Below are 26913 nucleotides of genomic sequence, written 5' to 3'. Positions count from 1 at the left end.
CAACCTCTACTACTGTCGTGGGATGACTTTCGTCAACCACTAGAGGCTCTACCAGTGTCGCAGCTGCAGGTGGGGGAACCATAATCACAGGTGTCCGGCCTTGCCCAAAACCAGGAACGGGCACGGTCAGCATTGCCGTGCCTGGAGGAGGCAACATGGTACCTGCTGGAGTCGTCTGCTCATCCAAAGGTTGCGCGGCTGCTACTAATGTTGCCCCCATGTCCTCCTCTACATGTTACCCACCCTGACCTACCATTCTGAAACTACTCTCCATAGCTATATCACTAGAGTCCTTTGCCTCCTCACTCGGGTCACTACTGGCGGACTCCGAGGTTGCCGACACTGAAACCACTACCCTTCTCTTCCATTTCATGCCACAATGTATATCTTCGCTTAATGCCATGGTGTCCAGGTGAATCCAATAAAATATGTGGGCCTGGCCAGGGTGTACACGACCTTGTGGTGCCAAGTGCTGGTCTGGTGAGCCCTGAAGGCGTACTGCATCTAGAAAGAGCCCGATAGCGTGGTAGGGCATGTAGAAAGTCCTGTGTTGGAGAGTCCCTGAATTCCTCCATCCTATCTACTAATACAGATGCCCAGTCATATACTGCACCATTATGGATGCCATTCACAAGCACCACCTGTGCCATGGCAATATCTGAAGCTCGACTTGCTCCCATCAACCGGCTCTTCAATACATCCACCATGCACCGCCATATTCCTTCTACTTGTTGTTCCAGAATCAAGGCCCTTTGTGCGGCCTCCCACTCCTCCGTTTGTGCTTTCTTATTTCTATCTTTGTTTAATAGGTTGGGCATTAATTCCCGTACATCCCCATAATTAGCAACAAGACATGAAAATAATAGACTTCTTTTATTAATTCATCCCGTCGGATACAATTTGTGTCAATAGTACGACACCATTATTATAGTCTAGAATGTTCTTTATTCCTCCTGGAGGTTCAGTGTTCAATTTCCCCTTGGCCTCGTGCCATCACGCTCTGCTTCCCAGCGACGACTTTTTTCTTCATACTGTTGGAGGACTTGTTGGCGTCGCTCCTCACGGGCAATCTCCTCCAGGCGAGTTTGTTGTGCCAGTGATGCTTGTGCAAGCAACCGGGGGAGGTGGTTCATCAACCGATTCGTTGCGGGGCTAACTTCCAGTGCAGTCCACACTGCACTTGTTGGGACGTCAGCCTCCGTGGCCTCCCTTCGGACGTAGGTCTCTATTGTCACCCGAAGCAGGATCGAGAATTCCCTCGTTGCAGTGTCTTCTCCGTCGTAGAGCTTTGTTTGCGCGTCGTCAACCTCTAGGTTAATCTCACCAACGGGTAGGCCCATCGTGTTCGTGCTGCATCTGCTCCGTCCTTTCCCGAGTATGTCTAGGCAATGGCGCCAAATGTTTACCCTCTGGGTGAATAGTTTAGAACATATAGATAGAACACTCAATGTAGAGTAATAATGCCATAGATATCAGATAAAACATACGAAATGCTATTCCATTCATAATCATCCGTGTGTTACAGGTTACATTCCGAGGTATATAAAGGTACCGAGGGGGTGCAAGTGCCAACCGTTGCACCGTAACTACCATCCCTTGGTTACGTTACTAATGAAAGCAAAGTATTATGTAATTAACTATTTTATTCCGTACAATATTACTGCTAACATCCGAGTCTCGTTTCTTTGATTGTCGGTCACCACCTGTACCACGTTCTCCTCACCCACCTCATCAATCACCTCCTCTGTCTGCTCACATAGGTAGGTGGCATTCTTGCAATGGGCAAAGGCATCAATGGACTTGATGAAAACAATACCCCCTAAAATAAAAAAATAAAGCAAGCTCAATGATCATTCAATAAATCATTAAAGGAAAAATAAAAAATTAATGACTAAATGAAACTAAAATTAATCAATCACTCGCGGAAGAAACAAGAAAATTAAGGAGAGTTCTATTTCTCCTATCTGTCCAACCATCAGTCATGATGGTGCAATCTTTAGTGCTCCATATCTGGTGTTGTTCACCTAATTCCTTTTCACATTATTCACCAATTGTCAAAATGGGTCCCCTCAAATCAGACTCAGAAGGGGCTTTGAACCCCGCCCCGCATATGGTAAGGGCATCAACCATTTCTTGCCAATAAGGAGACCTGTCACAAATAAATTAAATGAGATAAGTTAAGTATGTACTATGTAGTATGTACGAGAAAAAATAAAACGAAGAATCAAAGTAAAAAAATTAAAACAATCAAACATAAAACATTCACTTGGCTGTAAAGAATGCAACACTGCTGTAGACCCAAAACCTGCCAACTGCCATTTTAGCGGCATCATGGACCTCCTTGTTCCAACCCATGCTCTCAAGCGACTGTTGGGACCCAGGAGTAGTGTAAGATGCAACGAAGGTATCCAACCTAGATTTACAAATTCTAGGTCCAATGCTAACACTCCCACTAGCACTGGCAGTGCTAGGAACATGATTAGTGGCACTTGCAGAAGCAGAAGCACTAGCACCAGCAGTAGCATGGTGAGTGGGACGATATGGAGGCATGGAAGAAGGCCCTCGAACATAACCTAAAGCTGTCCCACTTCCAATGGCCTCGAGATCATCCTTTTGCTTCTTTTTGTTTTCAATTGCTTCAATCATTACACAACACTCACATATGGCCTCAGTCGTTACTTCAATGCATTGGTCGACATCATGCCCACGCACACCAGCAATATGGTATTTCAATCTATATATGCCTCCATGGAATATTGTTTTGCAAAAAAAACACTTTGTCTGCCCCTTTTTTTGCCCTGGAAAATCCTCATGAAATTTCCAAGCAGGGTCCTTTCTAATTGGGGGTCTAGAAGAAGACATTGCATGATAGTTTAGTGAAACTTGAGGCAAATAAGAAAGTGAAGGTTGCTGCAATAAGAGTCATAAGACATTACAAATACAAAAAAAAATTAATACATTCATTGTTTGTTGTGAATTCATTCTCATTGTATATTTTTTTCAAAAAAACTAAGGTAGGGTTTGTAAATGTTTTTTAAAAAAAAATGTAGGGTTTGATCAAAATTTCAAACCCTAAATTTACAAACCCTACATATTAACATACAAAAGATTTTGGGAAAAAATATAAAACTTTCAAAAGAACTGAATAGAAAATGAAATTTTTGCATACAAGAAACAAAAAAAGCTCAAAAAATCAATCTTACCTCTTACAACAAGCTTGAAATGAGCTGCAAACTCTTCCTTTCCAACTCTTGATGCACCAAATCAAAGTATAATGCAGCCCCAATGTGATGAATGGATGAAATCTTGAGCTTCCTCTTTGCTGGTTTTTACTTCAATGAAACCGTGTTTCTCTTCACAACTCACTTTTCTCCTCCTATTTTGCCAAATGAATGAAATGAAGTTCACTTTTAGGGACATAGGATAATAAAGCAAAAAAAAAAAAAAAACTTAAAAAAACTTTTTAAAATGTGGTTTTTTGTTGCCTTTTTTCATGCCCAACGTGGCCGAGTCTGCACGACGGGACTCGCCGAGTTGGTGAGTTGGGCGAGTTTGCCCTTGGACTTGGCCGAGCCCGAGTCCGAGTTTGCTGGACTCGTGGGGGTGACTCGGACTCGCCGAGTTTGGGCGATTTATGGCGATTTTCGTTTCTCACAAAACCCTCTTACAAACATTTGTGAGGAGAAAATTAACAAAGCTTAATTGTGATTTAAAAAAAATTATGAGAAGAAAATTGACAGAGGTTAGCTGCAGTTTAAAAAACAAGCATTTTTTGGTCCTAAAACTCCTTTTTCTGGAAGAACATTTTAATTTGTGGTTTGCCCTAGTTTTGTCCCTGGGACTCTGGAAATGTCTCATGCACATCCAAAATTTAATTCACAGTCCCACACTATGAAGAATCAGTCTCTTCCTATACCTCACCTTGGGAAATAATTAAAATAAATTAATAATGATGCTACATTAATCCTGGAAAACAGAAGCAAAAGTAATCTGGTCAATGATCAGTTTATTGTAAACTGTGCAATTGCATAACCACCCAAACTCAATGTGTAGGAAACTGAGCGAAGGAAGATATGAACCATGAAATAAGCTATGATTGAAAATCTTGTGATCCTCTTACCTTTCTGGTTACCTTCATCACTTATATGGTTAGAAAGAAAAAAAGGAGACATTGTTAGTGTGACATTGGTTTAAAAATTATTATGTAAAATATGATATTGTGTTGCGAATTTTGTTATGTACCTTACATATGACCACATTTAATTTTTTCCTATGTTTAAATGGAACACAATAGATGGTTCTGCACAATCAAATGGCACTTTATTCTATGAAAAAGGACTCAAAATTCTTCCAAGTTGTAATAATAATTAAAATCTAAATGAAAATACAAATTAAATTGAAGGATGTATTGAAAGCAAGACATAAAACATATTGAAAAAGAAGTAAAAATGTGCTTAGGGAAGCCAAGAAGTCCAAGTACTCTGTCCTAACTCCTAAGTACTCTTAAAAACTTAGTATACCACATTACACTTACCCATGCTCACCTGATAGTGGAAACCTAGATCATTGTTCAGAATGTGAAAAATCTTGCAACCAATACATCTTGCTGATCAGGAAATGATAACGCCCTTTGCTTGATATTTAGATGGCAGGCATTCTTTCGGGGAAGGTGGGGAGAATGGGGAGGTGGGTAGGGATGTTGGTGGTGGGGAGTAGAGGAGAAGGGTTGGGGATTTGGAAGGAGGGCAGGTATAAGGACAGAGAAGGATGCAGGGTGTAAGTTTAGGGAGTAAAAGGGATACTTAGTCATTTTTCTTTCTGAGGGCTTGACGACTTTACTTTTGAAGTACCATGTAGTTCAAGATTAATGAAGCTTTCTTATGCAGTAATTATGGGGTTAGTCATATTTTTGAGAGTCACCTACAAGACTTCACACTGCTCTTGGTGGTGTCTTTTATGTTGTATGCATGTGACTTTCCTTTCTATTATCAAATGACAACATTCATATTCTCATATTCAATGTTCTGTCCATGTTTTCTTTGGCTGTTCAAAATGTGTATATACAGAAGTAAAGTCTGATTTTTATTCTGATATACTGTTTGAACAATTGAACTCAAATTAGATATTTACAATGGTAGAAGACTTCTAGTCTACTTAACACATTATTTAGATACTTTTGTGGAGAGTTTTAGTATTTGCTTTCTCAGACATTTTTTGTGAAACCAGGCAATTGTGCTGAATGAGGCAAAGGTGCTGCCTTTTCCACTTCCTCTCACTTCCTTGGCACATCAACAGTTTATTCATGGTATCTCCATAACTACAAAAATATGTGTTCAATAATTTGTAATGAATCTTATAAGTTTGTAATACTTGGATGGTAGGAATTTTATTTTCTGACATATCTTCAGGTTCTGCATGTGGATACGGTGAGGAGGCTGATGCTGCCATAGTTAAGGTAGATCTTTTTATATAAGTTTGCAATTTGAATGTGCAGCCACAAGAAATGTATTTCCAAAGCATTATATTATGTTCGCTCATCCTGTTTATGGAAGAGTGGCTACAAATATTTGAACAAATATGCCTATCAATTATGGCTGTTTATATTGGTTGTTCATTCTTATTTGCTTGGTAGATCTGGGAAAGAACAGCAGGCATTAGTGTAGTGGCTCAAGATGAAAGTTATTCTCCTGAAAAGTTAGCTGAAGAAATTGTTTCAGTTTCAAGTAGAGTGGAGCGAATTGGTTTCATTGGCCTTGGAGCAATGGGATTTGGAATGGCAACACACCTTGTTAAACAAAATTATCGTGTTTCTGGTTTTGATGTAAGTAGGCTTTCTCTCTTAGAATTTTCTTTTTGGTGTTTCTGGAGAATGGTTTTCTATAGCCTAGCTATTTTCTTGAGGAGAATTTGTAAGGTTTATAATTATATAACCTCAACAAACTATGCCGGTTTGTTAGTTTGACACCCTTGAATGAATGAATGAAGGTTTTTAATAACATCCATGAGGTCAAACAGCCTATGGGACCCACGAGTAGCTAGCAAAGCAAAGCAAAGCATGCAGATTCCAAAACATTGTGCTTACTAAACCTCCTTTTCCTTTTGCATCTTGCATCTTCTACTATGTATCTTGATCAGAAAATCTGCAACTCTTGTTATCCTTTCTTCTTTGAAGAGATTACTCAAGGTGTTTACCTTTAGCGTCTCAATATAGTTGATCCAAATATCCTTGTAAGCTGCACATTGCATGATGTAATGCCATTTTGTCTCTACCACTCCTTGAGTGCAATATCTACAACTTCTATCTACTCATTCCTCTTTAGGTATCATCTATCTTCTGGTTTTGCATCAAAATTGATGCGAGCTGGTTCTTATCTGAGCAATTAACATTTTTGCTTTCCATTTTATTTCCATACCTATGTAGTTCTTTTGCATATGGTCATGTGTGGAATTGAAATGTTTAATGTAGTATTCCTTTTTTCTCCCGAGTTGTCTTGTCCACATTCTTTCTTTGAATTTTTTTTTTGTATGTACTTTTTTTATTTCTCTATTGTTATTTGGGCAATCTCTTAAGCTAATATGCCACTTATTCATCCATTTAATATTTTGCTTCATCCATGTGCTTTTCCTTATGTTTAGTTTCTCTTCCGCTGCTATTTGGCCATCAATGTATCTCCATGTTTTCTAATTTTCTTAGATAACTTAGCAACCGGAGCATAGCCGATGCCTCGATAGGAAAAGACCCTGCCTTTGCTAGGACAATCTCATATAGAATAAATGATTTAATCTCGAGGCTATTTGTGATTAGATGTTTTTGTAACCTCTCCATCTGTCTCCAATTGCTTGCTGACATGTTGTTGCCCAATACTTCACATGCGTAAAGTACCACTGAAACCACAAGAAGGCCAAAAAGAGTTTTCTTGGTTTTCCAGTCCCATAATTCAGCTCTTCTACATCTATTTTGTAAAGAATATAGAGCTTTCCATCCCCCTTGAATCCTTTTTGCTCTACATGTTTCCCAGTTGAGTTTATTATGGAAGTCAAGGTCAAGGTATTTATATTCATTGACCGTTTGTAAGGTGCCGCCTTCAAAAGCAAATTCTCTATGAACCTTCTTTCTTTTCAAAGTAAAAATCATTACCTTAGTTTTGCTAGTGTTCACTTGCATCCACACCTCATGGCGTAAGAGTTCTAGAGCCTTCAAGTATTCCTTCAAATCTTTGAAAGTATAATTGTATATATAGGGGTATTGATGTCTGTGACTCCATAGTGAATAAGACCATTTGCAAATTTCGGAATGTTCTAAATGTAGAAACATGTATAGATAAAATAGTTTTGGTTTGTACATTTCTGGTTGTTATTTATTCTGTAATTGGAAGGTAATAAGTTTTTCCTGATTGCTCGTAAGTCTCAGTTGTAACTTTGTAAATCTATTGATCATTGATCAAAGTGAAAGGGAGATATATGCCACTGTCATATTTCTATAATGTGGCTTTTGTCATGTTATATTTCTTATTTACAAATGGAAAACTTCATCATTGGAAGTTTCAATACTCAGTAATTAGCATTAAACATCATATGGTAAAATAATGATATTGAACTTTCCAATTGCAAGCCCTATTTTGTGATGATATTCTGTAATTTATGTTCGATATGAATTTTTTACCTGGATTTATGCATTCAAATTCAAGTCAATTGTGATCTGAATGCCATGAAGAATGGAAGTTTTTATTTGTTGAGAAACTAAATGAACGAAGCATATGTATTTTACAAAACTGGATGGTAAGCAGATGCCTAAATGATTGTCTGTTTTATGGCACCTCTAAGTCAGCAAGGGCTTTGACTCAAAGTTTAGTCAAGATTGCCATAAAATATAAATCTGTTCAGCATTCATAATGCTGAAATCTATTAATGGGTTCCTCAATTTGGTGTATTGGAAATGTCATATTGTAAAATTAGAATAAGAAAATTTCCAATTGCCGAGTTTGTTGTCATGCTACGGAGCTTGTATTTGGTATGAATTTGATACCTACAGTTATGAATAATAAATTAATTCTAATTTGATATAAATACCATGAGATAAGGGAAGTCTTATTTTGTCATGAGCAGTGTAGTTAATTAATCACATATGATATAATCATAAAAAGTTAAATGCTTGGCTAGCAGTTTCTCTAAAAAAATTTGTTTGTTCTGCACCTCCAAAGTCCATATGAAGGCCCCAAACCCAAAATTTTAGTCAACATCACAACAACAATTATCATAAAATGATTATCACATTATGGCCATTCTGCATCACTTTGATAGACAATTGTTTTTGTGCATTAACATTGCTTATATCAATAAAATGCCCTTGTATTTAATAATTTATTTTTTATTGTTCATTTTGACTGCTTACTATGTTCTTTTTGTGCTTAATTACCTAATGGGCCACTAAACCTGTACTCGGGGAAAATCTCTTTTAACCTCAATAGATATATTCATTTTTGGCTAAGGGTTACTTGAGTTGTTTACACATGTAAATATACTTTTCATTTGCAGGTGTATGAACCAACTTTGACTCGGTTTGAAAAAGCAGGTGGTCTTGTAGGAAGAAGTCCAGAAGAGGTTGCAAAAGGTAATTCATATTGTGAAGCATAACTCAACTACACAATTGTTGTGTTTTGTATCTTAATGGCACTCTAGTACATGTAATTATCCTGGGAGTCCAGTACAAAACTAGGAATAGTTTCCGTTTAATATTTTTACACTTGCCTGTTGTAGTCAATTATTATGTTTCGATAATATTGATTATCCAACTATGTTTTAATTGTTCGTACTAAGTGTTTATTGGCATTGGGTAGTTATAAGAGTCGGTTGATGGTTGTGTTCCTCTTGGCAACTGTCGATTCTTTTAAACAGATTGTGTATCATCAAGAAAAGTAGTATGATCTAGTTGGATCAACTCTGATCCCTGGCTGACCATCTCTGGTTTTCTTCTGTAACAATTTCATCTGCGAATAAAGATATATTTTACAAATGTATGTCGGATGCATTGTCTTTTTTATTATTAATTCATGTTTTATTTTATCAAATACAACAGCAAACACTCGTTAATATTGTTAACATCAAATATGATTGTGTATGCTATATTTATCATATTTGATGAAACCTTCAATTTATCTAATATTCCCTTCTATCAACTAAATTCATTTTTCCTCAAAGTTGTCATTTATTATATTAGGATATACCGAATCTGGTTTACTCTAGCCTCCTATCTACCCAAAATATGGTCCTTGCTCAAATTCTGAATTACTTTTTAATATTAATATATTGAAATTTAACATAATATTTTAAAAATATCTAGGTTTCATATGATTCCCTTGCCTGCGATCCAAAGTTAATAGACAATGATGAGAGATATTAATATTAGATGAATGCAAAGAACAAAGTCGCATGACTCTAAATTAGTGACATAATAATATCACAAGATGAAGAGTGACGTCAAATCTAAGTAGCTGGAATTGGGGAAGGAGGAATGATGAGGAATATCTCTAAATTGTAGGAAAAGAATACAAGAAAATAGTTTTGATAAATTATATTTATAAATAGATTTAATATTAATCACATTGTACTATTAAAAGTATGGTTCAACTTTGTATATGATATATATTATCTAAATTATTTATAGAGTAAGATTGTAAACTATAGATAAAATGTCTTGCTACTTCCAACATCGAAGAAAACTGATAACCCTATTGGAAATTTGGAAGTATAAGGGTACTTGGATGCATTTAATATATGGTTGAGCATGAGGTTGAGCATGAAGTGCACCAAGTTGATTAAATTGCTCAACTTATTCTAATTTAGTTAGTGCGATGAAAGTAGTCATCAAATGTCACAACGCATAGTAGCATTCCATTTACACAAAAAATTGGCATGACAATTATATTGTAAATGTAACTTGATTACTCAGATTTAAATGGGGAAACTATAATTGTTATTTCATGCCAAATGTTCATAGAAATAGAAACAAAAAAAGACACAAAAATAGAACGTTTTCAATGTTTCTAATTATAGATTGTAAACTCTCTCAGTTCTAGGAGTCTATACCCTCAAATTTTCAATGAAGCACAAAATTTCATTGGTATATGAGATCACGGTTACATTGCATTTACATGGAATCGACCTGTGTTACTCAGTCCTTCATATTTGACCCAAGTAGGAATGTAGATCTGGTATTGGTCTTAGTCCTACTATGGTTCAAGTTCATCCTCGGGTACTGCCCAAACGCTTGAGCAGAACCTCCAATTGAAGTTATCACTAAGATGAATTTGTTTTCCAAGCTTTTATCACCACTTGGACAATCTATTGCACTGGTGATGTAATCACTACTTCGGATGTTGGATATCATGTTATATTTTCCTATTTTAATTAAGGAAGAGAAGATACAATGTTCTTTAAATTGTGGACATTGATATTTATTCTCAAATATGGAAATAAGTTGCCCGTACTATGACAAGATCCCCACACAAACAAGTAGAATTGCTTGAAAGAAACAACCAATGATGATATTTCAATAGTGTAATGCAGAACTTTTTAGCAACCAAGAATGATGATTCTTTTTTAATAACACATTCCCATCCAGAATTCAGCAAAAACTTTAATGGAAGGGAGTATACTTTAATCTTACTCAGTGCTGGTGAGAGAAACCAGCTAGAAATGATTCCAACCAGCCTTCTCAGTAATGCGTAATTTTTGAATTTTCATTGTGTAATGACATTTGAGACTTGAGTATTTTCATTTTTGCAAATTATAATAGAAAGCATTGAGGTATTTAAATAGAATTTATTTGCAATCATGAGTATCATTGTTCTTGTGTGTGTGTGTGTACATGCATATATATGTGTATGTATGTATTTGTGTATTCGTACCCAAGGAAATTATTTTTGCTTTACCAAGTTTTGATACCCTTGCCCTTACCCATACCCAAACTAGTAACTTAGGAATTGACACAAGAAATATAAAGTGTGAATACAATTCAATCACTTGGGTTTAAATTGAAAAATGAACAATCAAAATTATTTAGAAGTTGTGTCTTTTAAGTTTTGTTATTCTATGGTCTATAATGTTTCTTTTGATTGTTGCATTACTTCTCTATCAAGATTCAATACCTCATGTCAAATTAAATTCAACCTTAAACCTCACCTAGATTTATGATATTAGTAAATATAGATATGTGTTTATGTAGTGAAAACATATTCATTATCAATAGAACACTCATTTGAATGTTCTAGACCAAAAGGAGGACTTTTCAAAGGATAGGCTTAACCTAATTATTTAAACTATTCTATCAATAGCACACATGGTTTAGTTTGACTAGAATATAAACTACTAGATTGTACATATAATGGATGTGCCATGCGGATGCCCTTATGAGTTGATCAGCATACATAAAATAAATTGGGTTGTTACACTAATGATTTGTTGTAACGATTTCACACATCGCCCCATTGCAAATGGGGACCCCCACTTTTTGCTTTTTAGATAGTCGTTTTGCTTAGTTTGCTTAGCTCGCCAGTGGTTTCTTAGTTTTTAGCCTTCGCTTGTGAGAGGGTTTGGTCTTGTTAGTCCAAGGTTGAATGGGTCTTGAGAGTGCAAATTTCATTTCTAGGGTGATTGAGTCAAGGAGTGTCGTTTTGAGCCCAAGATCAATGATCAAGTGTCCAAACTAAGGATTGATGATGGAATTACAAAGTCTTGTTAATGTTGCTCAATGATCAAGTGTTTGTTGCCGGGAATAATCATTATGTTATGTTGTCATATTATGTTTATGTTGTCGTCGGTAATAATGAGTTACGACAGTCAGTTAGTTAGTCGTCCCAAAGGGCAATTGGACGCGACGGTTGGTCGCACCCCTTCGGGTATTAAATATTGCATACCATTCCTTCTTAGTAGGATCATGATAGTCGTATCTGGGTTTAATGTTATAAGCACTTGATGTACATGGACTGTTGAATTAATACAGAAACTGGTTCTTTAATATATTTCCATTATGTTCTGTGTATTTACTTTCTGCATTTAATTGTACCCGTATGTGGCAAACAGTGTCCAGACTAAGGATTGATGATGGAATTACAAAGTCTTGTTAATGTTGCTCAATGATCAAGTGTCCAGACTAAGGATTGATGATGGAATTACAAAATCTTGTTAATGTTGCTCAATGATCAAGTGTCCAAACTAAGGATTGATGATGGAATAAGGTACCCAAAGACGTACAATGGAGGAATGACGTTGTATGATGACGAGAATGTTGTATGTTGTGAAGATGGAAATCTTGTCGTGCAATGTGTAGGTGCTGCCATTGAATTGTTTTATGATGGTGTCGTACAATGTAAAAGGGAAGCCACATAATATGGAACTTCTTAATGAGGTAACCAACTTGTCATATAGTGTGAGGACGGAGGGCACTATACGTTGCAATTTTTTTCTTTGTCAGACGCTTTTCATTGAATGATACTAATGTTGTTGTACTATATAGGAGGTCTATTGTACGATAGCAAAGGTAGTTGGTCGTATCATGTGTAAAATGGCTCACCATATGATAGAAGAAGAGAGGAAGCATTGTATGATGAGCAGAAGGAATAAATGCTCTAGCTATACTCTATAAGTTGTTCCCTTTGTCAAGTGAAGCTGCACTTTATGCCGCTATATGTGTGATGCCTTTTCTATACAATGTGGAACTTCTATTGTACCATGTAGCTTGGTTGTATGACATAATTTAACCATTTAATACAGTTTGGTTGTGTAATGAGGCTTTTAATATAATCAGTCCTTTTATTATTTTCTCCATCAATTGACAAATAATATTTTCTCCTCTTTCGTTATGTTTCTTTATTCTCTAATTTTCTTTTGTTTATTTTGTAATTTTTTTGTGAAGTTGATTTGACTTGACCAATATTTATACAGTCTACGTTAAATATTTTGCTCTTAGGACTCTGAGATGTATCATTCATAATTTTGCATTAATATGCAAGCTGGATAACTCTGCTACAACTATCATCTTTTGTAAACCATGGACTACGTCCTGCATATAAATTGCCCAACTATGTAAAATGAAAGATCCCAAATGGATCCTTTTGCTGTTGCTGCTGTAAATTCTTAATTAAACATACTATATTTTTGTAATTTTCCGGTGATCTTATAGAATAGACAGAAGTTGCAGAAAGGGATTGTTTCTTTTTGGGTTTTGATGTTATAAGTAAAGTAATTGATAAATAGCAACAACTGTGAAATAAAACAGTAAACAATGTTCATATGTAAGAACACTTAAGCAATCTGAAAATACTGCAAATCATACCAGGCAAATAACCTAGTTTTGTATTCAACAAGAATCCATACATTTATTTGGAGCTGTTCTCAATCTGGATTGATGCCAGATGGAGGAATATTACTGGCAACGAACAAGGAAGACCAAATAAGCTGAATACAACCCTTCAAGCCAACATACAAACAAGGCGTGGTTGCAAAGGAGGCGTGGAAGCTGCTGCAAATCACGTGCCAGCTGAAATAGACTAGCCGCCCTATTGAAACCCCCAATATGCACGCTGAATCTTCAGGACAAGAAGATGTGTCTTCTACCTCTGACAATCTCTGTGCAATCCTAGATAAATCCACTGTCAACTCCTGCTGAGGGCTACGTCCCAGCAAGCTCAGACTTGGGGTTTGCGTCCTAGACCAAAATCACTCTTCCAGAGCAATTCCCAAATTCGCAAGTTTCAAAATGATCAAAGATGCTATCAATTAGGTTTTCATCTCCTTATAACTCCTTTCCCTTTGCAAGTTGAACCCTAAAGAATAATAAAGCTTGCACTTTATAATTAAAGTGACACTTTCCCAATTATGGCGTCAAACTATAGAAAAATATCACTTTATTGCGAATAAATAGCTTCAAGCATCCAAAAAGACTCCGAGAGGTGAGAATCATGTAGCAAAGTTCAAGACCTTTCCAACGAGCTATAACACATAGGCATATCAAACCAGATGAAGCCAAAAACCCCTCGTTACTCCGAAATGGCTTATATACATAGCCTTATTTTAATTTATTTAATCGCTAACTTAGGAAATATTTAAATATATTAAAATATTTCCATAGATCCAATAATAGCCCAAAATAACCAACCAAACATGAATCTGACTTCGTCACCTGTCTGTGACTGATGCCGGACAAGATAGGCCAACTGGCAGTCTCATCCCTAAAATCTAGGGATACTCCTAGAAACTAGGAAACACACCCAATCTTCCTGAAACTGAAACCATGGTATGGTCCCATTGAACCTCACTGATGTCGGACAAGATGGGCCAACTGGCAGTCCCATCCCTAAAATCTAGGGATACTCCTAGAAACTAGGAAACACACCCAATCTTCTTGAAACTAAAACCATGGTATGGTCCCATGGAACCTCAAATATGGAAACTGCCACAACCTCCTAAAAAGTAGGGAATCGCCCTAAAAAGTAGGAACCTCTCTCCAAACACCTGTAACTGCTCAAAAGGATCCTAGTCTACTCCTTGGTCCCCCAGGTGGTCATTCAATCAACTGCCAGTTCTCCCTAAAAAATAGGAACTGTCGTCTGATAGTCCAAAATGGCTCACAAATCCCCTGCAAAGCTCCATGACCCTCAGAATGAGTCCACTAACCATGTCATTGACCTACGGGAACTCGAATGGTAGGTCAACCCCTGCTCATCTCATGTCACCTAGAAAAGGGGACATTACAATCTTCCCCTCCCAAATATTGCTTGCCCTCAAGCAATCTGCACTTGCACGCTGAAAACCAATTCACTGGATCCCATATCAATCTGATAAATGTTGCTTCACCCAACCGCTGCACTACTCTGATATAAACATTTTTATACCCAAAGTGAAACAACTCATCATGGATCCACTAAAGAAATACACCACACATGTCAATGCCAGGATCGCAAATCTTTGCACTGTCATATCCATCCATCATGTCAATACTCATTATACTGCTGCTGTGAACTGTTGCCGGGAATAATCATTATGTTATGTTGTTATATTATGTTTATGTTGTCGTCAGTAATAATGAGTTACGGCGGTCAGTTAGTTAGCCGACGGGTAGGTAGTTGGAGTCACGACGGTTGTGTCGTACCCCTTCGGGTATTATATATTGTGTACCTTTTCTTCGAAAGGATCATGTTAGTCGTGTCAGATGTAATGTTATAAGCACTTATTGTACATGGACTGTGGAATTAATACCGAGGCTGGTTATTTTATATATATTTCCATTATGTTATGTGCATTTACTTTCTGCATTTAACCGTTTACCCGAGAGGGCAAACATTTGATGCCGTTGCCTAGACGAACTCGGGAACGGAAGACACGGATGGCGCACAGACACAATGGGCCTACCCATTGGTGAAGTAAACCCGGAGGCCGATGACGCGCGGACAGAACTTTACACAGGAGAAGACACGACAACGCGAGAATTTTCAATTTTGCTCCAGGTAGCCATTCAGACATACGTTCGACGAGAAGCGGCGGAGGCAGAAATCCCACCAAGTGTCGTGTGGACAGCGCTGGAGGTTAGCTCGGCAGTAAACCGGTTAATGAACCACCTCCCCTGGCTGCTTGCACAGGCATCGCTGGCACAGCAGGCCCACCTGGAGGAGATTGCCCAGGAGGAGCGACGACAACAAATCCTGCAACGCTACGAGGAGAACAGCCGACGGGAAACGGAACGAGATGGCGCCAGGCCAGGAGGAAATTGAACCTTTGACTTATGCCCAATAGACTAAATAAGGACAAAAATAAAAAGATACAGAGTGACGAATGGGAAGTGGCACAAACCGCATTGAATCTCAGACAACAGATAGAACGAAGGCGTAGGCTAAGGCAGCTTGCCGAGGACGATCGGCCGAGGGGTTGCCCGAAGGGAACCCAGGAGGTGTCACGGAAGTTGCGGAGGCAGAGATAGACGAAGAGAAGTACACTGTCTACACTGTTGTAGGGCTGCCGGAAGGAGTCACGGAGGGTGCTGAAGGAGAACTCTACAGTTCGCCAGAATACCACCGTAGGGTAAGAAGCCACGAAGAGTTGGTGGAACAAACAAGGCGAAGTCTAAACTTGATTGACGCTACCAGAGACTTGCTAAAGAATTTGTCCATTTCGGAGGACAATCGGAGGGAGACAACGGAAGGTGACGGTACGATCGAAGGTGCCGAGGGAGCACAAGGGTACCGTACGGGAGGCTATTTGTTTGGTTCGGTGTCAGCAACTTTTTCCGGAGGACCCACGAGTGGAGGTTCAGTTGCAAGAGGCGAAGGATCACCAGGTACAAGCACACAAGGAATTAGAGGAGCGAGGCCCAGTGGTGGGATGGCGAGTAAACAAAAATTGCCAAAGTTCATAGGGGAGGGCAAGGAAGACCCCTTACGACACTGCCGTACATGTGAAACCATTTGGTCGCCAACGGAGTAACAGACCAGGATGACTGGGCACAGCAGTTCCCAGCCATGTTACGAGGAGTTGCCATAGATTGGTAGTCCGATGTGGACAAGCAAAAAGTGGCCACGTGGGCCAATCTACAGAAGGAATTCACGGGGGAGTTTCGGTTGCTCCGTGATGACAATGAAATTGTAACAGAGATATACAGTACCAAACAAGGTACCACGGAGACAGTACGGGCATACAATCGGAGGCTGAAAGAACTCTTGGGTAAAATGGAAAGCCAACCCGCAGATGGATTGAAGAAACGATGGTTCGTTGAAGGGTTGAAATCCTCCCTACGGAGGAAGATGAAAACTGTACCACCGACGTCATATGACGACGCTTATAATAGGGCGATGGACCTGGAGAGCGAACACAAAACATCAAAGAAGAAGAAAAGTAATAAATCCTCATCCGAGGACGATGACGATGACTCTTCACAGGAAAGCAGCAGTGACGACGAGGCTGGCAAACGGGTGCAAGCGCTCCAGAAAGACATGGAGCGAATGAGAAAGGAATTCAAAATAATGAGAAGCACTGGTCGGAACGAAGGGGACATATGGTGCACTGAGTGCAAAGAGGAAGGGCACACAAAGGGTACTTGCCAAAAGAAGGCATTCTGCGAAATTTGCCAAGTGATGGGACACTCCACCAAGGAGTGCCCATACAACATGAAAACCCGAGGTATGCAAATGAACCAGGTGCTGTTCACGGAGCAGGCCACAACATCCGCACCAGCCGGTGCCGGCCAACATACTAACACAACGGCATCATCTGGAGGATACCGGGACAACAGACGCGGCGGTGGAAGGAATAGCAACAACAACAATAACAGAAGCCGTATCCAGTATGACGCCAAGGGCCGGCCAATTATCCAATGCAGGGCCTGTAATCAGTGGGGGCACTTCGCCCGTGATTGCACGAAGGAAGCCACCCCTCAGCACCTCTGCCGTTGGTGTGGATCAGGCGACCATGAGGACGCAAATTGCCCACAGGCAGGGGTTAATCTCCTCAACATTGAGAAGGCCGAGAAGACTGGTGAGAAAGAAGTACTGGCGATCACCCGCGCCCAGACGAAAAAAGCCACTTATCCCGACCCCCGTATGGAGAAGGAGAGATTACGGGAGGCAAAGGCCAATATTGAACGTGAGATGACGACCGAACGACGGGACAACGAGGTGGCGAGTACATCATCCCGTATGGAAGCGGAAAATAACATCATTGGGCAAATCTTGCAGATGGAGGTGCCGATAAAGGTAAAAGACCTTCTAGACTCTATGCCACAATTGAGGACTGCCATCCTCACCAATGTGCAAAGCACTGCAGCGTCGAGTGCACCACAAGTACGGCTTCCCGCCACCGCATCGTCGAGTGCACCAGAGGTACGGGTTCTCGCCACCGCATCGTCGAGTGCACCATAGGTAGGGGTTCCCGCCACCGCTTTGAAGAGTACACCACAGGTGGAGGTTTCCGTCAGCCCTTCGATTGACTCGATGTTACTAGCCTTGAGCAGTGGTAGACACCCAGCTGTGGTAGAAATGGGTATCCGTGGGACCGTTCTGAAGGACACCATTGTGGACGGTGGATCTGGGGTGAATGTACTACCAGAAGAAACATGGAAGCTGCTGGGGAAGCCCACCTTGTGGCCACCCACATTCAACCTGGTGGGAGCGAACCAACACGGCATTAAGCCACTCGGGTTGTTGATGGCCCAGCAAGTGACAATTGGTACGCAACCATTCCTATTAGATTTCGTGGTTATTCCCTCGAAGAAGAAAGGCTATGACACCATCCTGGGGAGAGCGTGGTTGATCAACGCGAGGGTAAACCACAACTGGAAGAAAAATACACTTTCCATGGAGAAGGGAGGGCGGAAATATACCATTGACCTACACACCCAATATGTCGGCGAAGAGCTCGCCTCTTCCAACTCGGACTCAGAGGACTTTAATAAAGGGGAAGGGGGTCCCGATGAAAGCAAGGGCAAGAACGCAATGGAGCCGAACAGTGAAGGGGTGCTCGAATTGGAGGGATGCTTTGAAGAGGAGGTATGCTCACTTAATGGGCTCTTCCACTGGCAAATGGAGGATTATGAAATGTTCCAAAGCTACAGGCTTGAAGTAGAGGAACCAGAGCAACCAACAGAGGTGTACCTGCCGGAATACAAAGAATATTGGAAGGGAGACGCCCCAAACCCTGGCGACGTAGATAATCCGAAGAGTGTTGGCAACGATTGGAACCCTGTGTGGAAGACCGCAGTCTTCAAAATCTTTATTATTATTCTTCTTCTTATTCTTATGTACCAGAAGGAGGTCGTGGTCCCTGTAGAATTTGTGGTTCCAGGTCTTCGGATGGCCATGGAAAATAAACTTGCCACCAATAGGCCCAAATTGAAACCCTACCACGCGAAGCGCGTAGGGGACCCGAGAGGCCGGACAGACACCCGAGAGCCCGGAGGGGCACACGAGAGGATGGAGGGGGACTCGAGAGGCCAGGCAAGCGACTCAAGAGGCACAGGACCACAGCAGGCGACTTTTGGGCGAGGAAAACTGAGAAGGATGAAGGGCGATCTCAGAGACAGGGGACCCCAGCAGAAGACTCTCTAGCAGAAAAAAAAAAAAGCAAAAAAAAGCAAAAAAAAAAAAACAGAGAAATTTTTTTTTTTAAAAAAAAAAAAGAGAAGAAAGCCACGGTGGAACCATCGTACGATAGCACCACCGTGCGGTGGCAACACCGACGGTGGGGCCACCGGTGGTGGAACCCACTGCTGTCGCGGAGCACGAAGACATAAACGCAGCCCCCGCACAAACAAACACAGTCGTACGGTGGAGGGTGTTGACCGCACGATCGGAGGTGCCAATGCTGTTGTTGACCATACAGGAAGGTTGTATGGCCGGGATGCCATCGGGGAAATTACAGTGCCAAAAAAAAAGAAAAAAAAAACGACGGCCAGATTTAAAATGATTCGCTGGAGTTTGAAGCCAGGACACTGGAAATTCAGAGTGGAAAAGAAGGGTTTTTGGCATCTTAAAATATCATTGAAATGATGCGCGCCATGGACCCCGCGAGGGGCGCTGCCCCTCGACCCCGCTGGGGGCGTTGCCCCCAGACCCCCAGTTTATTTTGAGCTACAGAAGACCACGGGAAGTGTTGTGGTTGTTCGTACTGTGAGAAAGAAGCCTGCAGCTAAGCATTGGTGGGGAAGCCATAAGCCGTAGAGGGAGACAGATTTGGAGGTTGGGAACAAACAAAGTTTGAGGGAAGGCATTGCAGGTCCGCACAGTTGTATGACACCAGGGAGTTATTCAGTTCAGTTTTTAGCCTTTGGGGAGTGTGATGGAGGATTTGAGGTGTCTCCTAGCATTTGTGCCAGCGGATTGTGGCCACCTCCAGGCATGACTGGTACGCTTTGAGGAACTCGGAGTATGTCTCGGCTGGACGTGAGGTTGCCTTGGCGGATGCACAGAGGGCTCGGGAGGAGCTGACCACCAGGTTGGAGGCAATAGTCGCGTGAGACTTAGTTCAGTGTACCCAGGAGTTGGATGCCGGGAGAGCAACACGGGTGGCTATCGAGGACAAATTGGCTAGGGAGATAGTATCAATTGAGTAGCAGTTGGTGGAAGCTGAGACTGAAAAACGTGTTTTGCAGACAAGTTTGGGTTAAGCACAGGAGGACTGTGATGGCAAAGGAAGCAATATTGGTGAATTCCGCACTTGAGCATCGGATGGTAGCAGAAAAGGGTTTTCAAGCGAGGACGCAGCGAGTGTATAAGATCCGGGCCCGACTGGCGTCAGTAGTTCCTGCCGTTCATCTCTATTTTGTATTAAGTCGCCGGAGTCGACTTCTTTTCTTGGGGGGGATGATGTTGCCGGGAATAATCATTATGTTATGTTGTTATATTATGTTTGTGTTGTTGTCGGTAATAATGAGTTACGGCGGTCAGTTAGTTAGCCGACGGGTAGGTAGTTGGAGTCGCGACGGTTGTGTCGTACCCCTTCGGGTATTATATATTGTGTACCTTTTCTTCGAAAGGATCATGTTAGTCGTGTCAGATGTAATGTTATAAGCACTTATTGTACATGGACTGTGGAATTAATACAGAGGCTAGTTATTTTATATATATTTCCATTATGTTCTGTGCATTTACTTTCTGCATTTAACCGTTTACCCGAGAGGGCAAACATGAACCTGAACATCATCTAACCAGCTAAGAACTTCACTCCAATTGAAGCCACAAGTACTACCAACCATCAATGCTGATATGAATCCATCAATGAGCCAATTTCCAACAAGTAAAGTGTGTTGAATACTTTTCCAAGACCTCCAAACAGTTGTTGTAACTTTACCTATATTTCCACAAATTAATGTGCCTTCATTAAAGGTTGCTAAGTAAATGTTTTGTTGAGCCATGTAACAAATGAAGTCCCTTACATGCTGATCTTCATAGCCGACTGTCAAATCTAAGAAAAATGAGTCACCAATCAATAAGTACAACACTGTCTTATCATATGAAAGAGGTGACAAAATGAAAGGTGCATTGGGAACACCTTCTATGCCAATAAAGGATAACTCATTAGTGGCTGGTCCACTATGAGCCTCATTATCAATTCCATCACCACCATGTAAAAAATAACCAATATCAGCTGAAAAATCAGAGTTAGATAGCTCGTGTTCCTCCTTACCAATATGGTGATGAGTATCATGAATGTGCTGAAGTTGAAGCTTGGCCTGATGAGCTATCAACTTGGCTTGCTTGGCTCTTGCCAACCATCCTTCATTCATCCTCTGAGATTGCTCTATATCAGCTGTCCCAAAATGCACAAAATCTGATTTATGATGGATTGTATTATTCACATTATCATAACCCATGATTGCACCATGTGTACCTTCAAGTCTAGAATGCAAATCATTATTCTCTTCTTGACCAAAGGCTGCCATATCTTGAAGAAGAGAAGTTATATCACTTTTGTTATGAACCTCGTGGGGTGGCTCGAATGACATGCTAGAGGCTGCTGATTTGCCAAGTTCAACATACACCTCCCCTATCAAGATAGACTCACAAACATCCGTCAAACTCTCCTCGGAACCATCACCATTAGGCACATTTTCTGTTTTGTTCCCATCTTCTAAGGTCTGATTTGAAAAATCAGACTCATTATGACATGTATCTTCAATACCAAAAGCATCAATAACACCCAAACAATGAGTGTTTGCATGAGATGACCCCTCACAACCATCATCCTCATGCACCAAAGCATCGAAATCTTGATTATGCTCAGTAACAAGACTGTTGTCATAAAAGTCAGGGCTGCTATGGCTTGTTATCCCCTTGCATCCTTCTTGTTTAACACTCATATATTGCGTGCCAACTGTAGGAATCCCTCTTACAACTTCCTCCTCATGTGCCATGATTTGGGAATCATCATTGTGTTCATATGAAGGACTGCTGTTATAAAAATCAGAATGGTTGCCATACCTTTGTGACATGTTTTCAACATTCATAGGTACCAATTCATCCATTGTAGCATGTTCATCAAATTCCTCATAGAGATTTTTACAAACCTCATTTATGGATGAGTCAATCGGTTCTTCTCTTTTTATTTGCAGCTGATATGAATTCATAGCATCTTCAGCTTCATTCGGAATACCCATAAATTGGGTGAAGGTAAGCATATCCTGTAGCTTTTTAGGAAGGGAGCAATACCCATGATAGTTGCTTATGACTATATCATTGAATGTTTTAACAAGGGGCCTCCTTGTACTTTTAGATGTAGTTGTACCTCTAGTGTGTCTTGAACTCTTTGAAGGTGTTTGATCAAATTCCCTTCCTGCTTGTTTATTTTTACATAACCCTGTCATGATGATTCTTTTTATGTCCAACTGAAAACCAAATCAATCACACCAAGTGAATGCAATTATAACCCACAGGTTGGCAGGATTATGCTTTGATACCATTGAAAGATCCCAAATGGATCATTTTGTTGTTGCTGCTGTAAATTCTTAATTAAACATACTATATTTTTGTAATTTTCCGGTGATCTTATAGAATAGACAGAAGTTGCAGAAAGGGATTGTTTCTTTTTGGGTTTGATGTTATAAGTAAAGTAATTGATAAATAGCAACAACTGTGAAATAAAACAGTAAACAATGTTCATATGTAAGAACACTTAAGCAATCTGAAAATACTGCAAATCATACTAGGCAAATAACCTAGTTTTGTATTCAGCAAGAATTCATACATTTATTTGGAGCTGTTCTCAATCTGGATTGATGCCAGATGGAGGAATATTATTGGCAACGAACAAGGAAGACCAAATAAGCTGAATACAACCCTTCAAGCCAACATAGAAACAAGGCGTGGTTGCAAAGGAGGCGTGGAAGCTGCTGCAAATCACATGGCAACTGAAATAGACTAGCCACCTTGTTGAAACCCCCAATATGCACGCTGAATTTTCAGGACAAGAAGATGTGTCTTCTATCTCTGACAATCTCTGTGCAATCCTGGATAAATCCACTGTCAACTCTTGTTGAGGGCTACGTCCCAGCAAGCTCAGACCTGGGGTTTGCCTCCCAGACCAAAATCACTCTTCCAGAGCAATTCCCAAATTCGCAAGTTTCAAAATGATCAAAGATGCTATCAATTAGGTTTTCATCTCCTTATAACTCCTTTCCCTTTGCAAGTCGAACCCTAAAGAATAATAAAGCTTGCGCTTTATAATTAAAGCGACACTTTCCCAATTATGGCGTCAAACTATAGAAAAATATCACTTTATTGCGAATAAATAGCTTCAAGCATCCAAAAAGACTCCGAGAGGTGAGAATCATGTAGCAAAGTTCAAGACCTTTCCAACGAGCTATAACACATAGGCATATCAAACCAGATGAAGCCGAAAACCCCTTATTACTCCAAAATGGCTATATACATAGCCTTATTTTAATTTATTTAATCGCTAACTTAGGAAATATTTAAATATATTAAAATATTTCCATAGATCCAATAATAGCCCAAAATAACCAACCAAACAAGAATTTGACTTCGTCACCTGTCTATGACTGATGCCGGACAGGATGGGCCAACTAGTAGTTCCATCCCTAAAATCTAGGGATACTCCTAGAAACTAGGAAACACACCCAATCTTCTTGAAACTGAAACCATGGAATGGTCCCGTGGAACCTCAAATATGGAAACTACCACAACCTCCTAAAAAGTAGGGAATCACCCTAAAAAGTAGGAACCTCTCTCCAAACACTTGTAACTGCTCAAAAGGATCCTGCTCTACTACTGTGTCCCCCAGGTGGTCATTCAGTCAACTGCCAGTTCTCCCTAAAAAATAGGAACTGTCGTTTGATGGTCCAAAATGGCTCACAGCCCCTACAAAGCTCCATGACCCTCAGAATGAGTCCCCTAACCATGTCATTGACCTACGGGAACTTGAATGGTAGGTCAACCCCTACTCATCTCATGTCACCTAGAAAAGGGGACATTACATAAAATCATTTTTCACTGGTTGCTCTTTACTAAGAGTTGTAGCTTCAAGAAAATTACAAGATGGAAATACTTCTTAATCCTCCATTTTTCAATGAAATAGTTTAATAGACCATGGAAAGAATTTGTTTCATCCTTTGAACATGATTGTAACTCCAAAATTCCTTCATTGATTACTTAGTTTTTCAAATCGATTATTAAATCTAACAAATTTGAGGACTTTGCTTCCTCATTGTCTGCTTGGTTTTTCAAATCGATAATATATTTTCGACCGTTATTCTCAATGGATATTGTATTCTTTTTCCAGTTATGATTGGCTTTGTCTATTACTAGCCAACCCCAATCAGACAATGCATAGTACACTTTTTTCTTAATGAATTGACCACAAAGTTTAGCAAAAATGATTGGGTTCCAATAATTACCTTTTGTCCCATTAGAACTCCAAGTAGCTTAATACCTTGTATGATATATACCCACTTTTTGAAAAGTTGGGGGCCAAATGGTTGGCTTGCCGAAGCTTCTCTAAGTGTCTTCTAGAAGTACATTCATGCCAGGCCTGCCATCAATAATTGTATTGGTGAGATTCCTTCCAAGGATCTCTATATTCACCACCACTAGTTATTTTGCCTTGTTCGTTATCAATAACATTGGATCAATCACTTGGTCGGGCGGTAGTTTAGGTTCAGTTATAGGATCTTCATTCTCATCATATTCCAATTGGGTCATAGCATGCACCATCTCATTCTCCCCCAACAAAACAACTTTTCGAAGTTCAGGAATACTTTGTAATAAATCCATTACATTAATTGGTATGATAGTTTGAAGTACATGCCTTGTAATATATTTTTTGGATTATAATTGATTTGTTACTAGAATTGCATTTGCATTTGAGTGGCAATGTTTGTTATCCATAGCATTCTCCACTTCGACCTTGGCTTCAAGAAGCCTTTCTTTTTTGGTACATGGGTTTGAATACATAGCCTTCTTTGCTTGGATACATGTAATGGTCAGTTTTTCATTTTGCTTGTCAACATCAATTAGGTTGATGCTAGCCTTTTTCTACAGACATCTAGTGTTTTCATTGTGATGCCCCCATCCAATCCAAACATGCATTCTAAGATTAGTTTTTATAAGCATAGTCTGTTGAGGTCATTTGAATTCAGGACGTCTCCTATGGAGACAAATTTGAAAGTAAAATTTGAATTTGTAATAGCAATGCTAAGATTGATAACCACAAAAACAACAATCAAGAAGAGAATTCAGGACAGTGAGTGTATTGAAGAAGACTTTGACGTTTGTTTCAAATACAGAGATATTAAGCCTAACAAGTCGACTTCATGGTGTATGGAGATTTGCATCATATGTAAAATGATCACAAAAAGTATGCTGGCTGATAACAATCAAAAGAAGAGTTAGAAGCAACTTGAGGCCAGTTGTTTAAGTAATATGATTTATATTAAGTATCCTGAAAGCATCGAAAGACATTAATATCACAGGACAAAGATCTTTATAAAGACTAGGGATTTTATTAGAGGTAATCACCTCCCTTGTAAAAATGAAAGGGAGTGATGAAATGTTAATAGAGAGCAGTGATTGATTATATTTAACAAGTCAGTGAACAAGTGATGAGCACTAAGCAACTAAGCCAGCAATCAAGGAAACAACAATTACATAAACTTATGTAGATCAACGAATCTGATAATAGTGTGTAAAGCAGCGGTTCATTTGTACAGTTAAGAAACAACGATTAATAATAAAGAAGTACGGTTTAGTATATTCTCATGAAAGCCATGATTTGTTAAGGACTAGTGATTATTCTCTAAAGGATACAATTAAGAAAGAGGTATGACTTGGGAATGGATGTGCCTATTTGAAGAGAGGTATCTCTAAGAAAATGATGATATATTAAAGGAGATTGAATCATCCTTCCAATCATTGAACTTGTTATTTAATTTCATTTGTATCCATTATTGGATTGCTTAGTTGAGCATTAGCCTTCAAAGGCAACATCTGGTTGCATATATTCAAAGTCAGAAAATCAGGAACAACACCAATCTCATTGCATGCTCCAAAGGAATAATTAGACACAGCAATTAAATCATCATTGCTATAAGCGATAGTGGAAGACATTTGCATATTTATAAAGATAGATCAGGAACAACAAGATATATCATCACTATAAGTGATGGTAGCAGACTTTAGCCTATTCCTTAGTGTCATATCAGAGACATCTATCAGCAATGTTGATTGTACACTTCATATTGTTATAGCAGAACTGCAGATCAGATATATAGCCGAGATCATCTTGCATAAATCCCATCGATATTTTAGAGATAGTAGTGATACTCTATCATATTGATAGGTATTATATCATCTGACATCATATTATAAGTGGTATCAATTGTAAATCCTAAGGATAAACATTTATAATCAGATCCTTATATATTATTTTATACTAAGTGGTATCAGTCAGCTTTTTAGAGTCTTTAATTGGAAAGAAGTCTCTTGTTTTTATAGAAAGAAGTCTCTTGCAATTGATTTGTGAGTTGATAGTCCCTAATTCCTAAGAATTTATATAAGGGGACATTGCATTCATGGTCTCCAAGTCCACACAATTTGCACAATACTTGCATTGTCCTACTTTTTTTGGCATTTGTTTTGCAAAATATCCCCGTTCATTACATTGTCTACTTTGTATGATACAACGTTCTTTGGGGTCATACTATGTTTGGATTCAACCTCCTCTTTAATTCTAATAACCACCTTGAGATGCAATATGTGGCTTCGATGGAGTTGACATCTCTCCCTATGTAAAGAGTACTTGTGTGCTCCAAGCCTTCAAATTGTATGGCCTCTTCGTTATTGAATGCCCCATAGCCTAGCAAATCTCACAAAACGTCTTTCTAGGAGAATAACCTTTTGTTTGCCCCTCAATTTTGCA

At 39.5% G+C, this 26913-nt stretch overlaps 1 protein-coding gene across 2 annotated transcripts in view; it reads left to right on the top strand.

Annotated features, from left to right (window-relative positions):
• Positions 1–26913, top strand: part of LOC131054616 (uncharacterized) — a 246999-nt gene that overhangs the window by 95828 nt on the left and 124258 nt on the right. For both annotated transcript variants that reach the window (XM_057989172.2, XM_057989164.2), the window contains 4 exons: positions 5227–5305; positions 5409–5455; positions 5633–5821; positions 8536–8611. In XM_057989172.2, the coding sequence (XP_057845155.2) occupies positions 5227–5305; positions 5409–5455; positions 5633–5821; positions 8536–8611 (391 nt within the window). The remainder of the gene's footprint in view (positions 1–5226; positions 5306–5408; positions 5456–5632; positions 5822–8535; positions 8612–26913) is intronic.

The sequence above is a fragment of the Cryptomeria japonica genome, chromosome 2 (genome assembly GCF_030272615.1).
Source record: "Cryptomeria japonica chromosome 2, Sugi_1.0, whole genome shotgun sequence".
Lineage (NCBI taxonomy): Eukaryota > Viridiplantae > Streptophyta > Pinopsida > Cupressales > Cupressaceae > Cryptomeria > Cryptomeria japonica.
This window is presented reverse-complemented; position numbering and strand designations above follow the sequence as displayed.